Source organism: Neophocaena asiaeorientalis, unplaced genomic scaffold, assembly GCF_003031525.2.
Source record: "Neophocaena asiaeorientalis asiaeorientalis breed wild unplaced genomic scaffold, Neophocaena_asiaeorientalis_V1.1 scaffold17, whole genome shotgun sequence".
Taxonomy (NCBI): Eukaryota; Metazoa; Chordata; class Mammalia; order Artiodactyla; family Phocoenidae; genus Neophocaena; species Neophocaena asiaeorientalis.
The window spans coordinates 3,379-25,527 of NW_020171802.1; the positions used below are offsets into that span (position 1 = coordinate 3,379).

Here is a 22,149-nt window from a genome sequence, read left to right on the forward strand (position 1 = left end):
GGTCACCTGCACGGGGCCCATGGCCCACGCCGGAGGCTGAACTGCCTGGACTAGAAACCAGAGTCCTTGCCATGTGAGGAAGAGCCATGGGGCGCAGCCACGACACAGAGGCGCAGCCGCGACATAACATGCGGTGGCTCCCAGGCCCAGCAACCCAGGCCAGTGAGGAGCCGGAGCCTCATCCTCCTTCAGAGCCAAACCTAACTGCTCTGCCAGCACCGGGACACGAGGGCTCACGTTAGCAACCGCGGGCCCCGGCCCCGCCTAACGTCCCACCTGTTATTTATGACATCTTTAGTTGCGCCACAGTTATTAGGCTCGTGCGGAGATCCAATCCGCGCCACCAGAGTGGGCCTTTTTCCCAGAGTCCCCATGGCGCAAGCCACCCTTCCCCTTGCAAAGGCAAAAATTACATCTTGCTGGGCCCTCTTCCCAACCCCTCCCTGCCCTCCCTGGCCCCAAACAATGAGGCGGGATTTGGGCTGCAGACCCGAGTGGCCCCAAACTCCAGCAGCCCAGGGGTGGAGGGGGGCTGGGAAGGATGCAGACCTTCCCGTGGAAACCAAAGGACCTGGCATTCTGGGAAATTCAAAAGTGCTAGTCCGGTTCTGGCAATCTGAGCTCTTCCTCCACAAAGCTGAAGTCTGAGAGACATTCTTCCTCCCTTTGGCCACATGGCTGACAAGAAAAGTAGCTGACCTGCAAAATGAGCACCAGTTAGGGTGGTGGGAGGGGAACACACCTTACAATTATGCGAAAATGTTGCCATTTCCTCCAAACTCTCAATATTCACGTCTCATTATTCATACACCACTCTGTTATTAGGGGTCACCACTGAATCAGTGATGACTCCAGAACTTCTGTAGGAGGGGTTTGGGGCAGGTGAGCAATTCATTCTGGGAAAGAGTCTAAAACCAAGTGAATGGCCCTTTACGTTACCATGGGAAGACTTCCCCCATCCCAACTTGTCCCAACAGAGCCATTAATCTAGAAAAAACTACAGTGTCACTTTTCAAAGGTCTACCCTGTGTGCACATATGGAGAATACACTTAGAATGTTAAAGTCAGCATGTTAAGTAATGTTCTTGAAATACTGTAACTAGCACCCAGTTTGCTTTCTTCACAGTCCTTTTTATAATCTATTTAATTTTAGTCCTTTTTAATTGTCTGCTACACCTTTAACACCTAAACTCCAAGAGAGAAGGAGCTTCATCCTATTTCCAGTGCCTAGCACATAATGGTTTCTAAAGGGAACTGATTCCAAGATTGGCCTCATTTAGGAGTGGATCTGTTGTTATAATCAGATTTCCAAAATCTTTAGTATCAATACGGAATCCTTTCCTCTCACATTTCACAGGAAGATAGACTTCTTAAAGCCCAAACATGGATACGTTTGAAGTGTCCTTGACTGATTAAAATTGAACTGAAATAATTATTTTGTAGAGGAAAAACTTTCAAAATTTTTTCATTTTTCAGAACATAACCACCTTTTCTTTCTCTACTTTCTTCCCTTCAAAACAAACTTTGCAATATTGGGGTGAGTTAAATAATCAGAAATCTAGCCCCAAATTAAGCTCTCAATGGCATGAAACACATTTTTTGCTCCTTTTAAAGAAAAATCCTATATGCAGTACATTAATTTTTTCTTTTAGAAATTACGTTGACAACTTAATCCCTAATTCGAGGTATCCATATAACTGGTTTACAGAAAGGTTCTTTGGCAAAAAGATTTAACACAAGATATATAAGAAATCTGGGTAATACAACTTACTTGAAAGGCATGAATAGTTTTTAAACAGTGTAGCATAATCACACTTAAGACCATAGTTAGTTTGTTCCCAAATCCATGCAATTCTAATTGAGGGGAGTTCTAAAGGGCCTGTGTCTTCTCCTGTGTCTACAACCATAGACGTACACTGATGACCCTCGATCCTGCTCTCCAAACTTCAAATAACGGGCCAGAGACAAGGCTCGGAACTTGGAAAAGTCCTAGAAATTCCCTGCCTCAAAACCAGTTTCAGAGTTTCACCTTTTCCTAAGGAAGACAGAACTGAGTAGATATGCTGAAGTCTTCCAAATCCTGCTGGTTGTTTCAAATTATGGCTACACTGGCTGTGTACCCCTTGAGCTTTTACCTACACATACTTGAATTAAATCCTATAGTTCCTCTTCGGTTCTAGCATCTGTGACCTCTTCACAGGGTCTATATGCCACAGCTGTTTTACCACTTTCTGTAAAAAAGTTAACAAGGATCAATTCAGAAGTTTTCTTGTTCTAAAACTTCCTGTATACAACGGTAGCACCGAATAATTAGACATTCTTTTGACTTCTAAAAGCAGAAAATAAGAGCATTTTCCTAGAAGTTCCCTCATCTGACACTTCAGTTTTTATCATAATTATTTGTGAAAACATATATAAGAAGTATCAATTTTGGTTCAAAAATTTTATGAACTTAGAAATAAGAACTAAGGAATAAGGACATAGAAATTAAAAGCTGTGGAAACAAAAATGTTCAATCACAATACAATTAAATAGGAAGGCATTAGGTGGGAGTCAAAGTGAGTTCAAACCTGGGATAGATACCACTGGACTATAATAGATACTTCCTATTAGAAGCAAGGCAAGTGCCTACTCCTTGAGACCAAAATTCTACCAGACACAATGAACATAGCTTTAGAGACAGAGACAGAGAGAGAGAGCATTTGAACACTCTACTGGCAGAAACTGGCCCATATACATTCTAGACAATACAGCTTTCCTCAAGGCAAGCTAGGGCCACCAGGCTTTTTGGTCTAAGGAGTTTTGGGTACATATAAGGAGTACCTTGCCATATTAGGCACAAACAACCCAGTCATTTAGTTTGGTTCTTAAAGGTTGTTACCCAGAGTTGACAGCTGATGGAGATTCTGCCTGATGACCAGGGAAATCACACTTCACTGGAAGGATTGCCCAGGCTGGAAAGCCAAGACCAATCCAGGGTCAACTCTTACAAGCAAATAAGGTCTCTGACAACTTAGCTATGATTCCTCAGTCTCTAAGCCTGCAGGGCTGTCAAGCAGGGGAGCGGTTCTCTTCCGGGAATCTACTAATCATAAAGTTTCGTTTGGGCACAGCCTGTGCCATTCTCACCGCTGTATAACTCGATAGGGAACAAAAACAATCCTATTCAATCATATGACCACTTTCAAGGTTTACAAAAACGTAGCCGATTATTATATAAGAATCATATTCACCCAATACATCAGAAATGAAAACTGAAATTAAACTGATTCCGAAAACATAATCTAATAAACTCTTCAACAAGAAAACAGCAGTAATATTAATAGTCAATATATTTTGTCTGCTTACTATGTTTCCGGCATAGCTCTAAGCTTTTTCGATTCATCATCCCATTTACTCTTACAATATCCCCCATATGGTGGTAAGCTGAATTACTAACCCTATTTGCAGATAAAGAAATTGCAGCTTAGAGATATTAAATACCTACAAATGTCTCTGGCTACAAAAATCTAAAATTGCAACAACAACAAAATCTAAGAGACAATGTTAGGACTCAAACACAGGTGTCCAAGGCTTATAATCACTACACTATTCTGTATGAGAAGCAAGCAATTGAGGAAGAACTGGATCGAACACTTTCTGTATGAACTGGGGCAAGTGATTCTACATCTAAACACTGGGGACAATAATATGTGCTGTCACAAAAATCTAAAATTGCAACAACAACAAAATCTAAGAGACAATGTTAGGACTCAAACACAGGTGTCCAAGGCTTATAATCACTACACTATTCTGTATGAGAAGCAAGCAATTGAGGAAGAACTGGATCGAACACTTTCTGTATGAACTGGGGCAAGTGATTCTACATCTAAACACTGGGGACAATAATATGTGCTGTCATATTTCTCATAAATGCCGCAAAGAACAAATGTAAGACTGCTGCTGTGAAAGCATCTGGTGAATGAAAGAATATGTAATGTTTTAGATAACCATTATTTTCATCCAATTAACTTTTCACATAAGTTTATTTGCTCACTAAAACTGAAGTACTTCAAGGACAATCAAAAAGGTCTTACCTAAAACCACATTCAGCAATTTCTGGAATGCATCTGTCATAGCCTTCTGAATAGCAAGCTTCTGGGTTACCTTCCTTCCCATAAGGAATGATAATGACCCTAAATCCAACCAAAACAGATGAATTTAAAATGCCTATATGAATAACTGATTTCCAGGTTATATGTTTAAAACTAAAAATGCATCTGTGATTCTTAGATCATTACCTTAGTGATTAAGGGCAGGCACAACACTGGGGTACGGGTGAATGTCTCCGTTGCAGGTATACCCTGGCATGGCATATTTTTACTGCTCAGATCTATTCTGGAAGTTCCTAAAATACTACACGGGAAATGTAAACCAAAAGCGTGGCACAAATCTCATATTACTCACAGATTTCAAATGGACAAGCTGAGGCTACACTGCTACAGACCCTGCTCTCCCGTGCGTAAAGCGCTGGATTCATACAGTGAGATAGATTTGGTTGTAGTGCAGATGATCTGGACTCTACTCAACCATCACCCACTCAGGTGGATGGTGGAGCCTCCTCCACCCCATTCGCTAACAGTCCTGCCTCTGACTTAAAACCCTAAGCCCAAGTGCCATGGATTCTAGGAAAAAACTCAGTACCAATCGGAATCCCCTTTCTAGGGATCTACATTTACCTATTCTGCTCAGGCCCTTTTATAGGAGGCAAAGGACTGAACATTTACACAAGAGTTTATTTCAATCTGTAGACAATGATTTTCTTAGGATAACTGAAGGACAGAAGACATCTGTATTTGAAGGACTATTTTAGCACAAAAATAATTATTAACCAAAAAAAAAAAATTCCTAACTAATTTTCCTTCCTCCTAAGATTCTTAACAGGCAGTCAGTTCTAAAATTCTAAAGGTTAAGGTGCTGTCAGGTATTGCCTAAGACAAAAACCTATATTGTCGAGCAGAACCATTCTGCCCAGGGCTTTAGTTGCTTAGAAAAGGTGATGATGTATCTGAAAAGTTGAGTTTCAGAAAGAAAGGAAAAAAGAGAAATCCCACTCCCTCACCTCCCCACACACACACATACTGGAAAGCAGACCTTCCTCCAACTTATCCAAAGGTTCCTCAGCCATGCCAGTTCCAGGACTCCTGCACTCGTGGGAGGGCAACACCACCTCTAAAGCACGGAAGAACTTCAGGCTTTGCTTCTGAAGTGGTGTCACAATATCTGTATTTTCCCTTTTTTCAAGGTTAGAAAGATCCTGAAGCTGTTAGGATTTTGAATTAAAGGCTAGACTTCAACATATTCTGTTGTTAGAAATAAAAACTAAACTCCAGCAATCCCAGGTAATAGTCTAGGTATGCTATCCCTTCAAAATCAACTGAGACTTGCAAATGAATGACTAGATATGGACAAGTATTATTTTTTCTGATATACCATACAAATACTGGAGAAAATTATGGACACCACCATCCAAGTCATTGAGATTATCACTAATTCTAGGTGGCAGGCCAATGCCCAGATACTTTCATGTGGAAGTCTCTCACATCTCCTCCCCATAGCCCTGTTCTGTTTTGCTCTCTAAAGTCTAGGAGTTCAATGTTGAAAGGAGTCTGGTTAGTCAAAGAAAATCTACAGAGTTTACCTTGATGATCCTTTTTGACCACCCACGGAAACCAAAGTTGTAATTTGCCAATTCTTGGCATCTGGAGCTCTTTAGGGTAAGCGTATTATGTTGAACCGCCTTAGGTCTGATGCCGAGATGAACCTAAAGACATAAAAGACCAAAAAATATCACAACCCTACATAGAGACTCATTTTGGAAATACCTGAGATTCATCAATACCAATTTTACAGAGTGGTTGTGAAGATTAAGTAGGAAATTTTTAGCAATGGGTTCACAGTGATCCCTAAATAAATGTTATTTAGTATTTTTAAGTCAGTACTTTTCTGCATCATTTCCAGGACCCCTGATTAACCGGAAGGTTCCCTGACCTCTGGTGGTGAAACTGATGATGAAAGAACAAAAGAAGCCCGGCAGAAGCCTATTATGGGGATGGGGGTAGGCAAAGGAAGTGAACTGTTTTACTCGTCTCATCCTGTAGCTCCTGCTTGAGAATATGACCTGAAGAGGAGACAAGATGGACCTGCCACTGAATTAACACCTTAATCTGTAGCACCCCCTCCCCAAGTTACTAACCCCTCTTAGAAGAGGGAATACATACACCTCTATGAATGTTAATAAAGCAACCAAAAGAATTAGAGGTTCATCTGCATTAACAGGTTTCTTTGAGAGTGCAAATATATCCATTCTTAACTCTCTAAAGAACTTACATATTACTGTGGAGTTTTTATATCACTAGTTCTTTCTTAAAGGTCCATTTCCATTTGGAACAGGGTGTAGTATATAAATATAGTCATAAAAATTCAAATAATACAAATAAAGTCAAAGCATTGTTAATTCTTTATTGATTTGTTTGTGCATCTTCCTCTGTCACTAGTGTATGAGCTCCTTAAGTGCTTGAAGGAACCATATATTATTCTTTCCTTGTTACCAGAAACAAGCATAGATCTTGGCATACAATAGAGGAGTGATGGTCTGTTGACTGAGTGAAGGAATGAGTACATAAGAAAATGAAATTACTTTCTCCAACTGAAGCTGCCTGCAGGGAAGGAGAAATGAAGACTAATGTTTAAATGTTGAGGGTCCCATGGGAGGCTATGTCCTGTGCGGTGAGTCACAATGGATCTGTCCTGGACAATTAGGAAGCTTCAGAAGGGCTCTGAGCCACTGGGTAGTAGAGACCGTTGACATCTGGGATAAGCTTGCCACAGTTCTTGCTGGCAAACCTTTCCCTTCATGCTACTGAGAAAAACTCAGATACATTAGGCCTTTCCTTCATTTTATTTTAAGATGTTATTCTCTTTTCTGTATTTATAAAAAACACAGGGAAAAAAGATAGGAAGATTCCTGCCAATGAATAAGAGAACACATAATTGGAACTTCCGTGCTGGTGCAGTGGTTAAGATTCCGTTATCCCAATGCAGGGGGCCCAGGTTCAATCCCCGGTCAGGGAACTAGGTCTCACATGCATGCTGCAACTAAGAGTTCGCACGTCACATTTAAGAAGCCTGCAAGCCTCAAATAAAGGAGTCTGCCTGCTGCAAATGGGGAGCCCACATGCCACAACTGGGGAGCCCTTGAGCCGCAACTAAGGAGCCCGCCTGCTGCAACTGAGACCCGGTGCAACCAAATAAATAAATAAATAAATAAAATTGAAAAAGAACCCATAAGTAAAGTAGGGAAAAATTTCGGGCTTGTGGGTAGTAAACTAAGGCTCTGCATTAAATAAAGAAATCTAATACGAATGCCCTTTCCTCTCAACTCTATTGTGACTTGGAGAACATTTTCTTCATTACGCCATCAGTGACGGGCTTTATGCTGTGAAAATCTCACAACCTATGCTTATGGAATGGTCTTAATGTCCAATATAAGAAAAGAACTCATTACTCACAACCAATACCAAGTAACTGTTTCATAATCTTTCCAGGACCATCTGTAATATCTGAGTGCTACGTGAAATGGTCGCAGGGTCCGCAAATTAAAGAATGTCTGACACAAAATCCTTTCAATCCCAGGGACTACAGCCAGGATTGAAGAGGGTGTTAAACAGGGTACAGAAGTGGGAGGTAGTGTACCTGGAGTCACATCTGAGGAGAGTTCTCAGATTCAATAAAGGTGAAATCAGTGAGTAAAGAAATATGGGTGAGAAGAGGCAGAGAGCATTTTCCTAGAAGTTCCCTCATCTGACACTTCAGTTTTTATCATAATTATTTGTGAAAACATATATAAGAAGTATCAATTTTGGTTCAAAAATTTTATGAACTTAGAAATAAGAACTAAGGAATAAGGACATAGAAATTAAAAGCTGTGGAAACAAAAATGTTCAATCACAATACAATTAAATAGGAAGGCATTAGGTGGGAGTCAAAGTGAGTTCAAACCTGGGATAGATACCACTGGACTATAATAGATACTTCCTATTAGAAGCAAGGCAAGTGCCTACTCCTTGAGACCAAAATTCTACCAGACACAATGAACATAGCTTTAGAGACAGAGACAGAGAGAGAGAGCATTTGAACACTCTACTGGCAGAAACTGGCCCATGTACATTCTAGACAATACAGCTTTCCTCAAGGCAAGCTAGGGCCACCAGGCTTTTTGGTCTAAGGAGTTTTGGGTACATATAAGGAGTACCTTGCCATATTAGGCACAAACAACCCAGTCATTTAGTTTGGTTCTTAAAGGTTGTTACCCAGAGTTGACAGCTGATGGAGATTCTGCCTGATGACCAGGGAAATCACACTTCACTGGAAGGATTGCCCAGGCTGGAAAGCCAAGACCAATCCAGGGTCAACTCTTACAAGCAAATAAGGTCTCTGACAACTTAGCTATGATTCCTCAGTCTCTAAGCCTGCAGGGCTGTCAAGCAGGGGAGCAGTTCTCTTCCGGGAATCTACTAATCATAAAGTTTCGTTTGGGCACAGCCTGTGCCATTCTCACCGCTGTATAACTCGATAGGGAACAAAAACAATCCTATTCAATCATATGACCACTTTCAAGGTTTACAAAAACGTAGCCGATTATTATATAAGAATCATATTCACCCAATACATCAGAAATGAAAACTGAAATTAAACTGATTCCGAAAACATAATCTAATAAACTCTTCAACAAGAAAACAGCAGTAATATTAATAGTCAATATATTTTGTCTGCTTACTATGTTTCCGGCATAGCTCTAAGCTTTTTCGATTCATCATCCCATTTACTCTTACAATATCCCCCATATGGTGGTAAGCTGAATTACTAACCCTATTTGCAGATAAAGAAATTGCAGCTTAGAGATATTAAATACCTACAAATGTCTCTGGCTACAAAAATCTAAAATTGCAACAACAACAAAATCTAAGAGACAATGTTAGGACTCAAACACAGGTGTCCAAGGCTTATAATCACTACACTATTCTGTATGAGAAGCAAGCAATTGAGGAAGAACTGGATCGAACACTTTCTGTATGAACTGGGGCAAGTGATTCTACATCTAAACACTGGGGACAATAATATGTGCTGTCATATTTCTCATAAATGCCGCAAAGAACAAATGTAAGACTGCTGCTGTGAAAGCATCTGGTGAATGAAAGAATATGTAATGTTTTAGATAACCATTATTTTCATCCAATTAACTTTTCACATAAGTTTATTTGCTCACTAAAACTGAAGTACTTCAAGGACAATCAAAAAGGTCTTACCTAAAACCACATTCAGCAATTTCTGGAATGCATCTGTCATAGCCTTCTGAATAGCAAGCTTCTGGGTTACCTTCCTTCCCATAAGGAATGATAATGACCCTAAATCCAACCAAAACAGATGAATTTAAAATGCCTATATGAATAACTGATTTCCAGGTTATATGTTTAAAACTAAAAATGCATCTGTGATTCTTAGATCATTACCTTAGTGATTAAGGGCAGGCACAACACTGGGGTACGGGTGAATGTCTCCGTTGCAGGTATACCCTGGCATGGCATATTTTTACTGCTCAGATCTATTCTGGAAGTTCCTAAAATACTACACGGGAAATGTAAACCAAAAGCGTGGCACAAATCTCATATTACTCACAGATTTCAAATGGACAAGCTGAGGCTACACTGCTACAGACCCTGCTCTCCCGTGCGTAAAGCGCTGGATTCATACAGTGAGATAGATTTGGTTGTAGTGCAGATGATCTGGACTCTACTCAACCATCACCCACTCAGGTGGATGGTGGAGCCTCCTCCACCCCATTCGCTAACAGTCCTGCCTCTGACTTAAAACCCTAAGCCCAAGTGCCATGGATTCTAGGAAAAAACTCAGTACCAATCGGAATCCCCTTTCTAGGGATCTACATTTACCTATTCTGCTCAGGCCCTTTTATAGGAGGCAAAGGACTGAACATTTACACAAGAGTTTATTTCAATCTGTAGACAATGATTTTCTTAGGATAACTGAAGGACAGAAGACATCTGTATTTGAAGGACTATTTTAGCACAAAAATAATTATTAACCAAAAAAAAAAAATTCCTAACTAATTTTCCTTCCTCCTAAGATTCTTAACAGGCAGTCAGTTCTAAAATTCTAAAGGTTAAGGTGCTGTCAGGTATTGCCTAAGACAAAAACCTATATTGTCGAGCAGAACCATTCTGCCCAGGGCTTTAGTTGCTTAGAAAAGGTGATGATGTATCTGAAAAGTTGAGTTTCAGAAAGAAAGGAAAAAAGAGAAATCCCACTCCCTCACCTCCCCACACACACACATACTGGAAAGCAGACCTTCCTCCAACTTATCCAAAGGTTCCTCAGCCATGCCAGTTCCAGGACTCCTGCACTCGTGGGAGGGCAACACCACCTCTAAAGCACGGAAGAACTTCAGGCTTTGCTTCTGAAGTGGTGTCACAATATCTGTATTTTCCCTTTTTTCAAGGTTAGAAAGATCCTGAAGCTGTTAGGATTTTGAATTAAAGGCTAGACTTCAACATATTCTGTTGTTAGAAATAAAAACTAAACTCCAGCAATCCCAGGTAATAGTCTAGGTATGCTATCCCTTCAAAATCAACTGAGACTTGCAAATGAATGACTAGATATGGACAAGTATTATTTTTTCTGATATACCATACAAATACTGGAGAAAATTATGGACACCACCATCCAAGTCATTGAGATTATCACTAATTCTAGGTGGCAGGCCAATGCCCAGATACTTTCATGTGGAAGTCTCTCACATCTCCTCCCCATAGCCCTGTTCTGTTTTGCTCTCTAAAGTCTAGGAGTTCAATGTTGAAAAAAGTCTGGTTAGTCAAAGAAAATCTACAGAGTTTACCTTGATGATCCTTTTTGACCACCCACGGAAACCAAAGTTGTAATTTGCCAATTCTTGGCATCTGGAGCTCTTTAGGGCAAGCGTATTATGTTGAACCGCCTTAGGTCTGATGCCGAGATGAACCTAAAGACATAAAAGACCAAAAAATATCACAACCCTACATAGAGACTCATTTTGGAAATACCTGAGATTCATCAATACCAATTTTACAGAGTGGTTGTGAAGATTAAGTAGGAAATTTTTAGCAATGGGTTCACAGTGATCCCTAAATAAATGTTATTTAGTATTTTTAAGTCAGTACTTTTCTGCATCATTTCCAGGACCCCTGATTAACCGGAAGGTTCCCTGACCTCTGGTGGTGAAACTGATGATGAAAGAACAAAAGAAGCCCGGCAGAAGCCTATTATGGGGATGGGGGTAGGCAAAGGAAGTGAACTGTTTTACTCGTCTCATCCTGTAGCTCCTGCTTGAGAATATGACCTGAAGAGGAGACAAGATGGACCTGCCACTGAATTAACACCTTAATCTGTAGCGCCCCCTCCCCAAGTTCCTAACCCCTCTTAGAAGAGGGAATACATACACCTCTATGAATGTTAATAAAGCAACCAAAAGAATTAGAGGTTCATCTGCATTAACAGGTTTCTTTGAGAGTGCAAATATATCCATTCTTAACTCTCTAAAGAAACTTACATATTACTGTGGAGTTTTTATATCACTAGTTCTTTCTTAAAGGTCCATTTCCATTTGGAACAGGGTGTAGTATATAAATATAGTCATAAAAATTCAAATAATACAAATAAAGTCAAAGCATTGTTAATTCTTTATTGATTTGTTTGTGCATCTTCCTCTGTCACTAGTGTATGAGCTCCTTAAGTGCTTGAAGGAACCATATATTATTCTTTCCTTGTTACCAGAAACAAGCATAGATCTTGGCATACAATAGAGGAGTGATGGTCTGTTGACTGAGTGAAGGAATGAGTACATAAGAAAATGAAATTACTTTCTCCAACTGAAGCTGCCTGCAGGGAAGGAGAAATGAAGACTAATGTTTAAATGTTGAGGGTCCCATGGGAGGCTATGTCCTGTGCGGTGAGTCACAATGGATCTGTCCTGGACAATTAGGAAGCTTCAGAAGGGCTCTGAGCCACTGGGTAGTAGAGACCGTTGACATCTGGGATAAGCTTGCCACAGTTCTTGCTGGCAAACCTTTCCCTTCATGCTACTGAGAAAAACTCAGATACATTAGGCCTTTCCTTCATTTTATTTTAAGATGTTATTCTCTTTTCTGTATTTATAAAAAACACAGGGAAAAAAGATAGGAAGATTCCTGCCAATGAATAAGAGAACACATAATTGGAACTTCCGTGCTGGTGCAGTGGTTAAGATTCCGTTATCCCAATGCAGGGGGCCCAGGTTCAATCCCCGGTCAGGGAACTAGGTCTCACATGCATGCTGCAACTAAGAGTTCGCACGCCACATTTAAGAAGCCTGCAAGCCACAAATAAAGGAGCCTGCCTGCTGCAAATGGGGTGCCCACATGCCAAAACTGGGGAGCCCTTGAGCCGCAACTAAGGAGCCCACCTGCTGCAACTGAGACCCGGTGCAACCAAATAAATAAATAAATAAATAAAATTGAAAAAGAACCCATAAGTAAAGTAGGGAAAAATTTCGGGCTTGTGGGTAGTAAACTAAGGCTCTGCATTAAATAAAGAAATCTAATACGAATGCCCTTTCCTCTCAACTCTATTGTGACTTGGAGAACATTTTCTTCATTACGCCATCAGTGACGGGCTTTATGCTGTGAAAATCTCACAACCTATGCTTATGGAATGGTCTTAATGTCCAATATAAGAAAAGAACTCATTACTCACAACCAATACCAAGTAACTGTTTCATAATCTTTCCAGGACCATCTGTAATATCTGAGTGCTACGTGAAATGGTCGCAGGGTCCGCAAATTAAAGAATGTCTGACACAAAATCCTTTCAATCCCAGGGACTACAGCCAGGATTGAAGAGGGTGTTAAACAGGGTACAGAAGTGGGAGGTAGTGTACCTGGAGTCACATCTGAGGAGAGTTCTCAGATTCAATAAAGGTGAAATCAGTGAGTAAAGAAATATGGCTGAGAAGAGGCAGAGGTCAGTAGGAAGTAGCTAGAGCAAGAAGCCAATCAGAGAAGACACACAATTATAAAGGGAAAGGTCTGGGAAATCTAAGCCTCACTCACTTATTCAGAAGAATTGAAAAGGTCCTTAACATAATGAAATGTTAATTCTGGGGAGGTAAAATTGGATGGCATGTTAATATGGAATAAGGTTTCTACAATGCATTAAAGAATATTTAACCATTTTCTGGAATCTGAAGTGAGTTCTTAATAGGCAGTTTGAGAGTGATGATGATGATGAAGCCTCCTTTATCTTACATCTGACAAAAGTCTGTCAAGCTCGGGACTTTGCTGTTGGCACACTGGTTAAGAGACTGGGTACCAATGCAGGGGACAAGGGTTCGATCTTTGTCTGTGAAGATCCCACATGCCGCAGAGCAACTAATCCCGTGTGCCACAACTACTGAGCCTGTGCTCTAGAGCCCGTGAGGCACAACTACTGAAGCCCGCGTGCCTGGAACCCGTGCTCCGCAACAAGAGAGGCCGTCGCGATGAGAAGCCCACGCACCACAACGAAGAGCAAACTCTGCTCGCCGCAAATAGAGAAAGCTGGCGCGCAGCAACAAGACCCAACGCAGCCAAAAGTAAATAAATAAATTTATTAATTAATTAAAAAAAATTTTTGTCAACCTCACACATTTGAAATCCACATAAATGTATATATAAGGAAGATTCTTGTGAAGATTTCTTAAATTAAGGGGCAGCATAAAATGATATGAGGTTTAACATCAGTTAAGTTAGGGTTTGGCCTCTAGTTTCCACATTTACTGTCATGAACCTTAAGTAAGTCACCTAACCATCCTGAGTTCGAGTTTCTTCATCTAAAATAAAAGAAAGAAACAACTGGGGAACTGGGGGATCAGTGGAGCAGTGCATGTGAGAGCATTCTGTACACCACAGTGCTGTACAAACGCTAGCCGTTTTTTTTTTTTTTTCCCCCCTGGGATCTCAGTTCCCAGACCAGGGGATTCAACCCGGGCCTTCAGCAGTGAAAGTGCAGAGTCCTAACCACTGGACCACCAGGGATTTCCAGATGGCCTATTAGTTTTAAATTCAGCACTTCATCCCAGTAGAGCGAGGAATTCCAAATTTGGACCCACCTTCACTGGAGATGTGTGAAAAAGTTGCTTCTGGTCGCATGCCTGTTGGGTTCTGTGGGCATCCCTTGCTGAATAAAACTTGATGGCAGAGAACCAGACTGCCCACTGCTGAGTTTAAGACTCGGACTGAATACAGAAGGCCAAACTGGAGAAGATTGTAAACAGGGAATGCTTTAGGGTGGTCTCACACTAAGAAAGTGCAGTAAATTTCAGGCCCAGGAAACCAAATCGCCCATTCCCTTATATTCCCCCAGCCCTTTGCCACAGGTAACTGTGGTGAGCCTGCTACTCCAAACACTTCTCATTTCATGAACAAGTTCCCTCTGAAATCCTAAGCTTGGAGAAGCATTAGGAGGCAATGCCTTCTGTTGGGGACTAACTCTCAAAAATCTATGGGGGTGAGCTGACTGCTCAGGTCGTCTCTAGAACTAAGATTCCTCTCAGCGGAGACCACAGGCAGATGAGGTACTGAAGCAGTACCCCGGGGCGTCCAGTTACTGGGGTGCGGGGCGGCTTCTTCCACCCTTCCCTCCGCTCCGGCACGGCTCAATTGCAAAGCCTCGGGGGTGGGTCCAGAGCTCAGCTCCCACACCAGCAAGGTTTTGTCACCCCCGATGGGAACCGCAAAAAGTACCAATTGCACCAACCCACCGTCACCGCACGAGCGCTGCTCGGGGCGCAAACGGACTACGCGTGCACACGCGCACGCGTGCTCTTTAAATACTTAGTGCCAATAAATCTAATATATAGAAAAAGAGCTGAAAGCCCCTGAGTGTTTTGTGGATAGAAAAGCGTGTGATTCAGAGCAAGTTCAGAGCTTGACAGCCAAAAAATAAACTAGCTCTCCATTCCATTAGAAGTGCTAGGTAGCAGCTTCTGGTTATGGAACCAGAAACTCTCAGGCTCCAAAGAGGACATAAAACAGCATCACTTGTACTCTTTATAAAATTGCAGAAACAAACAAAATAAACAAAAATATATTTACACCTGTCCTATAAGACAAAGGGTAACTGAGACCTAATGTATATAAAATCAGTTAAACTGTGAGGCACTATATCAATAAGTTCTCATTTGCAGAGAGCACAGCATAGGATATGTGGCCATTAATGTTAATTCCCTTCCCCCATCCATTCCTTTCTCTTGTTCCTTTATGTATGCGGATCAGTTACATTATTAAGCTGACAATGTAACTGAGCTATTATTAGCTTAATAATGTAACCAAGGATCTGACTTTTAGCAAGGGGGTAGTTCTTAGAAACTTAGGGAGCTGGAACTCTGAAAGTATGAATTGAAATAATGCAATTACATCATGAATTTTTAAATTTATCATCATTGATTAAAAATAAAAATATTAAATAATTAAAAATTTCTTATCCCACAATTGAGACTCACCACAACGTGTGATGTCTGTCAGGCATTCACTGTCACAACGCAGCTTGACTGTCTTTCAGACAACCTCAATGGTATTTTTAAATTGGCAGAGGCAGCAGGCCATACAGCTAGGTAAGATCCTATAAATGAAAACACAGGTAATTAAATTCGTGGTAAAAGAGTTACTTGAGTAGGTAGAAGAGGTAGGCCAAGGCCACCACAGACCACTGCAAAAAGGAGTTCTTGGGGCATATGGACTGCAGAACTGGATAGGGGCCGGTTGGCCAATTGCTGCTCTCGACTGTTGTAAATAAATATAGAGGAGGAGAGATGTGCCCAACAGAAGGATTAGGATGGCAGTAGGTACGGTATGCCAAGAAAAAAGGGAATAGGGCTTAGAATTGGGTGACAGTGATCTGTAGTTTAAATCCGAAGTATCTCCTTCCAACCCGAAAGCCTCACTTTGGGTTGAGAGTACACAGGAAGAAGGCAGACTTCTAAGAAGAGTCTGAATAAGACCGCACCTTCTGGAGTCCCTTTCTCAGGTCCTATTTGTGAGTAGTAATATATTAGAAGTTATTCTAGTAGTAGAAAAGCATCGTGTGGTTAAACAATAACAGAGGTCGCTTTGGCCAAATCTGGACAAAAGGAACATTCCATAGAATAACATTATCATTATAATAAGTTATAACATAGCTAATTTTAAGAAAAGCACACGAGTTCATAATGATACTCAAAATGAAAGTGGGGGGGGCTCTTCATTATAGAATAATGTCAGCTAATAAATGGAAAAGGAAAGATAGAGTTAGCAAAGTGTCATTTAGCAACTATCAATGTAATAATCGATTCAGACAAGGATTATCATTGATGCACATTTGGGTGAAGAGTTGTTTGAAAGTAGGATCTTCACTGATCCCAAACTTTCACCCCACATATTATTTTTCAATTACCAAGGGGAAAAATAACTTTACAATGGAGAGATATGGAAGATACCACCTTAATCAAGTGATCAAACTTAACACTGGGCCACCTGAAGTGACGAAGTATGAAGATTACATCACCTATATAGTATTCTTCCCCAAAAATTTCCTTTGAATCTAATGAGGAAACAGACAAATCCAGACTGTTGGGCAATTTATAAGACAACTGGCTTAGACTCTTCAAAAATGCCAATGTCATAAAAGACCAAGAAAAAAAATAGCAGGGAAATATTGTAGATTAAAGGAAACAAAGACATGACACGCAATGCCTAATCTTATTTGGACCCTGTATCAAAGCAAAACACACTTAAAGAATGTTATTGGATTCTGGCCAAGATGAAGTAACAAGGACCAATTTAACCTTGCACCTGAAGCAATGAAAAAATCAGACAGAACATATGAAAAAACACTTTTCAAGAAACTGGACCTCAGGCAATAAACTTCAGTAATCCTCATGAGGTGGGAAATAAATGAAGTGATCCCTATAATTGCCCTAATTTACTCCTCTGAGAGTTTCCAGGTCATGGTACAGGGAAGAGAAGTCCAGGCAGAGACTGGTGGACTCCCTGACTGACGAAATGGAGCTGACAGTCTGGGAAAACCAAGGTAACTAGAGTTCAAAAAGCAGAGTATCAGAGACAAAAGAAGTGCACAGACAAAGAAGTCTGGAGATATGCAGAGGGATCTCTTGAGAATTCAACAAAGTATTTGTCAGTACATTTGTGGGAGGAATTACTTGATGCCAGGAAAAGGGCCACATGAAAGGATTAATAATAAGAATAACTGGATATCACACAAGGTTGTAGGAATAGTACCTGTTCTTACAAGTCAGACTGGAAAACCTCATGATACTCAGAAAAGACTTGTCTCAGTAGTTGCAAATAATGCACGCCAGACTAAAGGCTACTTGGACTCCTACCCAACGAAGCTTAAAAGCTAGACCTAAAAGAATAAAATTGTTTTGAGTAACTTAATTTCACCCAAAACAAATCCCAAGCATTTTACAGGAATATAAATATATATATCACAGAATAAACTAAAACTCACAGTATCTGGGATCATATGAAAAATTGCCAAGCATGCAAAGAAGTAGGAAAATATGCCCCATAGTGAGGAGAAAAGGCAATCAATCAGAACTAACCCATAATCTATACAGATGTTAGAATTCGCAGAAAAGAACATTTAAAAAGTTATTATACCTGAAGTAAAGTTATTGTAACTGTATTTCATATGTGAAAAAACCTAGACTAAAAACTGAAAATGTTAAGTACAGGCATGGAAAAGGTAAAAGATACCAAAATTGAGCTTCTAGCGATTAAAAACAATGTCTAAATTAAAAATATATTGAACGAGGTTGATGGCTGATTAGACACTGCAGAAGAAAGGGTCACTGAACATTAAGGCATAGCAACAGAAACTATCCAAAATGAAACAAAAAGAGTAACAAAACTAAACAACAACAAAACTTAATAGAGCATCAGTGAGCTGTGCAACAACTTCAAGTGGCCAAATACATGTGTAATCAGAGTCCATGAAGGAGAGGAGAAATGCAAAATTTGAAGAAATAATAGCCAAAATGTTTCCAAAATGGTAAACACTATAAAGCCACAAAGTCAAGGAGATCAATGAACTTTAAGCATAAGAAACATGGACAAAACTACACCAAGGCACAAAAAATAATCAAATTGCTCAAAACCAGCAATAAATAGAAAAATTTAAAAGCAGCAAGAGCAAAAAACTATACACTACATACAGAGGAACAAACATAGCAATGACAGCAGAATTTTTGTTGGAAACAATATAAATGAGAACACAGTGAGATAACATCTTTAAAGTAGTGAATTGAATTCTATCAAGCTAGAATTCTATACCCAAATATGTCAAAACAAAAGCAAAATAAAGACTGTCTCAGACATACAAAACCTGAAAGAATTCATTACTAGTAGACTTTCACTTTAAGGTATGTTAAAAGAAGTATTTTCAAGCAGAAGAAAAATGAAATCAGATTGGAATATGGATCTACATAAAAGATTAAGAATACAGGAACAGGGACTTCCTGGTTGTTCAGTGTTTAAAAATCTGCCTGCCGGGCTTCCCTGGTGGCGCAGTGGTTGAGAGTCCGCCTGCCGATGCAGGGGACACGGGTTCGTGCCCCGGTCCACTGAAGCCCATGCACCTAGAGCCTGTGCTCTGCAACAAGAGAAGACATCCAGTGAGAAGCGGGTGCACCGCAACAAAGAGTAGGCCCTGCTTGCCGCAACTGGAGAAAGCCCAGGAGAAGCAAAAAAGACCCAACGCCGCAAAAAAATAAATTAAAAAAATACTTTAAAAAAATTTTTAAGGATTTTAGTCATTCAATATATGTCTCTGAACACAATGGAAATAAATTAGAAGTTAACAAATCTGAAAAAGCTCCAATTATTTGGAAACTAAACAACACACTTCTGAGTAACTTTGTGGTCAAAGAAGAAATCAAAAGGGAAATCACAAACTATTTTGAACTCACTGAAACTGAAAACATAATATGTCAACATGTGGGATATTGCTAAATCTATCCAGTATTATATAAAAAAATGATACATCATGTCCAATTGGGTTGATCTCAAGAATGAAAGGTTGGTTTAATATTTGAAAATCAATTTACCCAACTTAGTACACTAAAAAAGAAAAATCAGGACATCTCTGGTGAGGCAGTGGTTAAGAATCCACCTGCCAGTGCAGGGGACATGGGTTTCAGCCCTGGTCCGGGAAGATCCCGCATGCCACGGAGCAACTAAGCCCGTGCACCACAACTAATGAACCTGTGCTCTAGAGCCTGTGAGACACAACTACTGAGCCCATGTGCCACAACTAGTGAAGTCCATTCACCTAGAGTTCGTGCCCTGCAACAAGAGAAGCCACCGCAATGAGAAGCCTGCATACTGCAATGAAGAGTAGTCCCTGCTCGCCACAACCAGAGAAACCCTGCATGCAGCAATGAAGACCCAAAGCAGGCAAAAATAAATAAACAAATTAAGAAAAGAAAAGAAGGGAAAAATGACATAATCATTGCAATAGATGCAGGAAAACAATGAAAAGAATCTAACATCCATTCCTGATTAAAGAAAAAAACAGCCCTCAGTTGACTAGGAATGGAAGGAGACTTCCTCAACCTGATAAATGACTTCTACAAAACACCAAACATCATATTTAATGGTGAAGGACAAAGTACTTTCTCTCCAGGATCAGGACAAAAGCAAGGATGTCTACTCTCATTACTTCTATTTGACACTGCACTGAAGGTTCTAGCCAGTGCAATAGGGCAACAAAAAATAAGCCATATTCAGAATGGAAAGGAAGAAGTAGAACTATCTTTATTTGCAGATAACATGATTATGTAGATAACCTGATAGAATCTACAAAATTCCTACTGGAAATAATAAATGAGTTTATCAAGTTTGCAGGGTACAAGATCAACATACAAAAAGATTAATTTATCTCAACAATCAGAGATCAAACTTTTAAAATACTACTTATAATAGAATCTAACATATAAAATACTTAGAATAAATCTGATAAAATATGTAAAAGACTTGCACACTGAAAACTGTAAAATATTGCTGGGGGAAATTAAGGAAGACCTAAATAAATGGAGAGATATAATGTATTCATGGATCTGAAGATTCAATATTGATAAGATATCAATTCTCCCCAAATTGATTTATAGATCAAAATCCCAGTAGGCTTTTCTGTAGAAACAGGCAAGCTAATTCTAAATTTTATCTGGAAATAAAATTCAGAATAACTAAAACAACGTTGAAAAATAACAAAGTTGAAGAACAGTAACTGATTTCAAGGCTTATGAAGCTACACTTTCAAGACATTGTGATAGTAGTGTAAAGATACACAAAAAAATCAAAGGAACAGAATAGAAAGTTCAGAAGTACAGAGATATGGACAACTGACTTTCAGGTTCAAAGGCATTTGAGAGGAGAAACGATAGTCTTTTCAACAAATGATGCTGGAACAACTGAATATCCAGGTTCAAAACAACTTCCATCCAAACCATATACAGAAATGAACTCAAATTGGTTCAAAGGTCTAAATGTATAACATAAAACTATAAAACTTCTAGAGCAAAACAAGTGAAAAATTTTATGGCCTTGAGTTAGGCAAGATTTCTTAGATACAACACCAAAAGCATAATCCATAAAAGAAAAAAATAGATAAATTAGCCACCATCAAAATTAAGAATTTCTACCCTACAAAAGACACTACAGAGAGAATGAAAAGATGAGTCCAAGAATGGGAGAAAATACTTAGCAACTTACACATTGGATAAAGGACTAATTTCAAGAATATATAAAGAACTCTCAAAACTCCAGAAAAATATAGATAAAAGATTCAAAGATATACATATGGAAAATAAGCATATGAAAAGATGTTTGACAAGATTAATCATTAGGGATGCTAGACTGAGAAAAAATTGCACACCTATTAAACTATCTAAAATTGAAAATACTGAGCATAGCAAGTGTTGGCCGCGACGCGAAGAAGATGCAACTCTCGTACACTGCTGGTAGAGATGTAAAATGATCAAGCCACTATGGAAAATAGGTATTTTTAAAAAGCTTAAACATACACTTACCAATGATCCAGCCATTCTACTTGCAGGTATTTACCCAAGAGAAATGGAAGTATATATCCATACAAAGACTTGTACACAAATATAGCAACTTTATCTGTAAGAGACAAAGACTGAAACAACTCACATGTCCATCAATGGTGAATAGATAAATTGGGGTACATCCGTATAATGGAATACTATTCAACAAAAAACAGAAATGAATTACTGATACACACAAAAATATGGATGAAGATTAAAATAATCATGCTGAGCTTAGAAGCCAGTTAGAAAAAAGTATACACTGCATGATTCCATTTACATAAAATTCTAGAAAATGCAAACGGAAAGCACATCAATGGTTGCATGGCGACTGGAAAGGGCAAGGAACGATTGGAAGCAATAATTACGAAGAAACGTTAAGAAACTTTCTGAGGTGATAGACATTTTGATTTTGGTGATGTCTTCATGGTGTGTATGTATGTGTGTATGTGAACACAGATTACTGTATGTCAATTATACCTCAAAAAGCTGTTAATAGAAATGATATTATATGAGAGAGAATTGGGGAAAATTGAATAGCAACTCTTTATTAGGTAATATTATTGTGCAGGAATTTAATTTTTTCAATACTGTGTGTTAACAGTATTGTAGTTACATAAGGAAATAAATTTTTTTTTTTTTTTTGCCGTACGCGGGCCTCTCACTGTTGTGTCCTCTCCCGTTGTGGCGCACAGGCTCCGGACGCGCAGGCCCAGCGGCCATGGCTCACGGGCCCAGCCGCTCCGCGGCATGTGGGATCATTGCTGGACCGGGGCACGAACCCGCCTCCCCTGCATCGGCTGGCGGACTCTCAACCACTGCGCCACCAGGGAAGCCCCGGGAAATAATTTTTAATATCCAGAGAGGAGGACATCTAGCTGACAAGAGAGGGATCACAATTGTGGCAGATGCTGTGGGAGGCTGAGGAAGATGAGGCT

The 22,149-nt window shown here is 39.8% G+C and overlaps 1 protein-coding gene and 1 pseudogene across 1 annotated transcript; both read right to left on the reverse strand.

Moving 5' to 3' along the window:
- Nucleotides 1-597: 597 nt before the first annotated feature.
- LOC112397268 (RAD52 motif-containing protein 1-like) overlaps nucleotides 598-22,149 on the reverse strand; it is a 29,121-nt pseudogene continuing 7,569 nt past the window's right edge.
- LOC112397970 (RAD52 motif-containing protein 1-like) lies at nucleotides 4,036-6,897 on the reverse strand. The gene is made up of 4 exons (XM_024742361.1): nucleotides 6,886-6,897; nucleotides 5,681-5,803; nucleotides 5,134-5,302; nucleotides 4,036-4,175 (listed from the first exon to the last, which is right to left on the reverse strand). The coding sequence occupies exons 1-4, from the start codon at nucleotides 6,895-6,897 to the stop codon at nucleotides 4,036-4,038; spliced, it is 444 nt and encodes a 147-aa protein (XP_024598129.1).

What these genes read in the sequence shown, in the direction of transcription:
- LOC112397970 (XM_024742361.1), bottom strand. An exon ending in GGTCAAAAAGGATCATCAAG is followed by an intron (nt 5,303 to 5,680) that starts GTAAACTCTGTA and finishes AAATCCTAACAG; the next exon opens with CTTCAGGATCTTTCTAACCT. An exon ending in TTTGGATAAGTTGGAGGAAG is followed by an intron (nt 4,176 to 5,133) that starts GTCTGCTTTCCA and finishes GGTTGGATTTAG; the next exon opens with GGTCATTATCATTCCTTATG.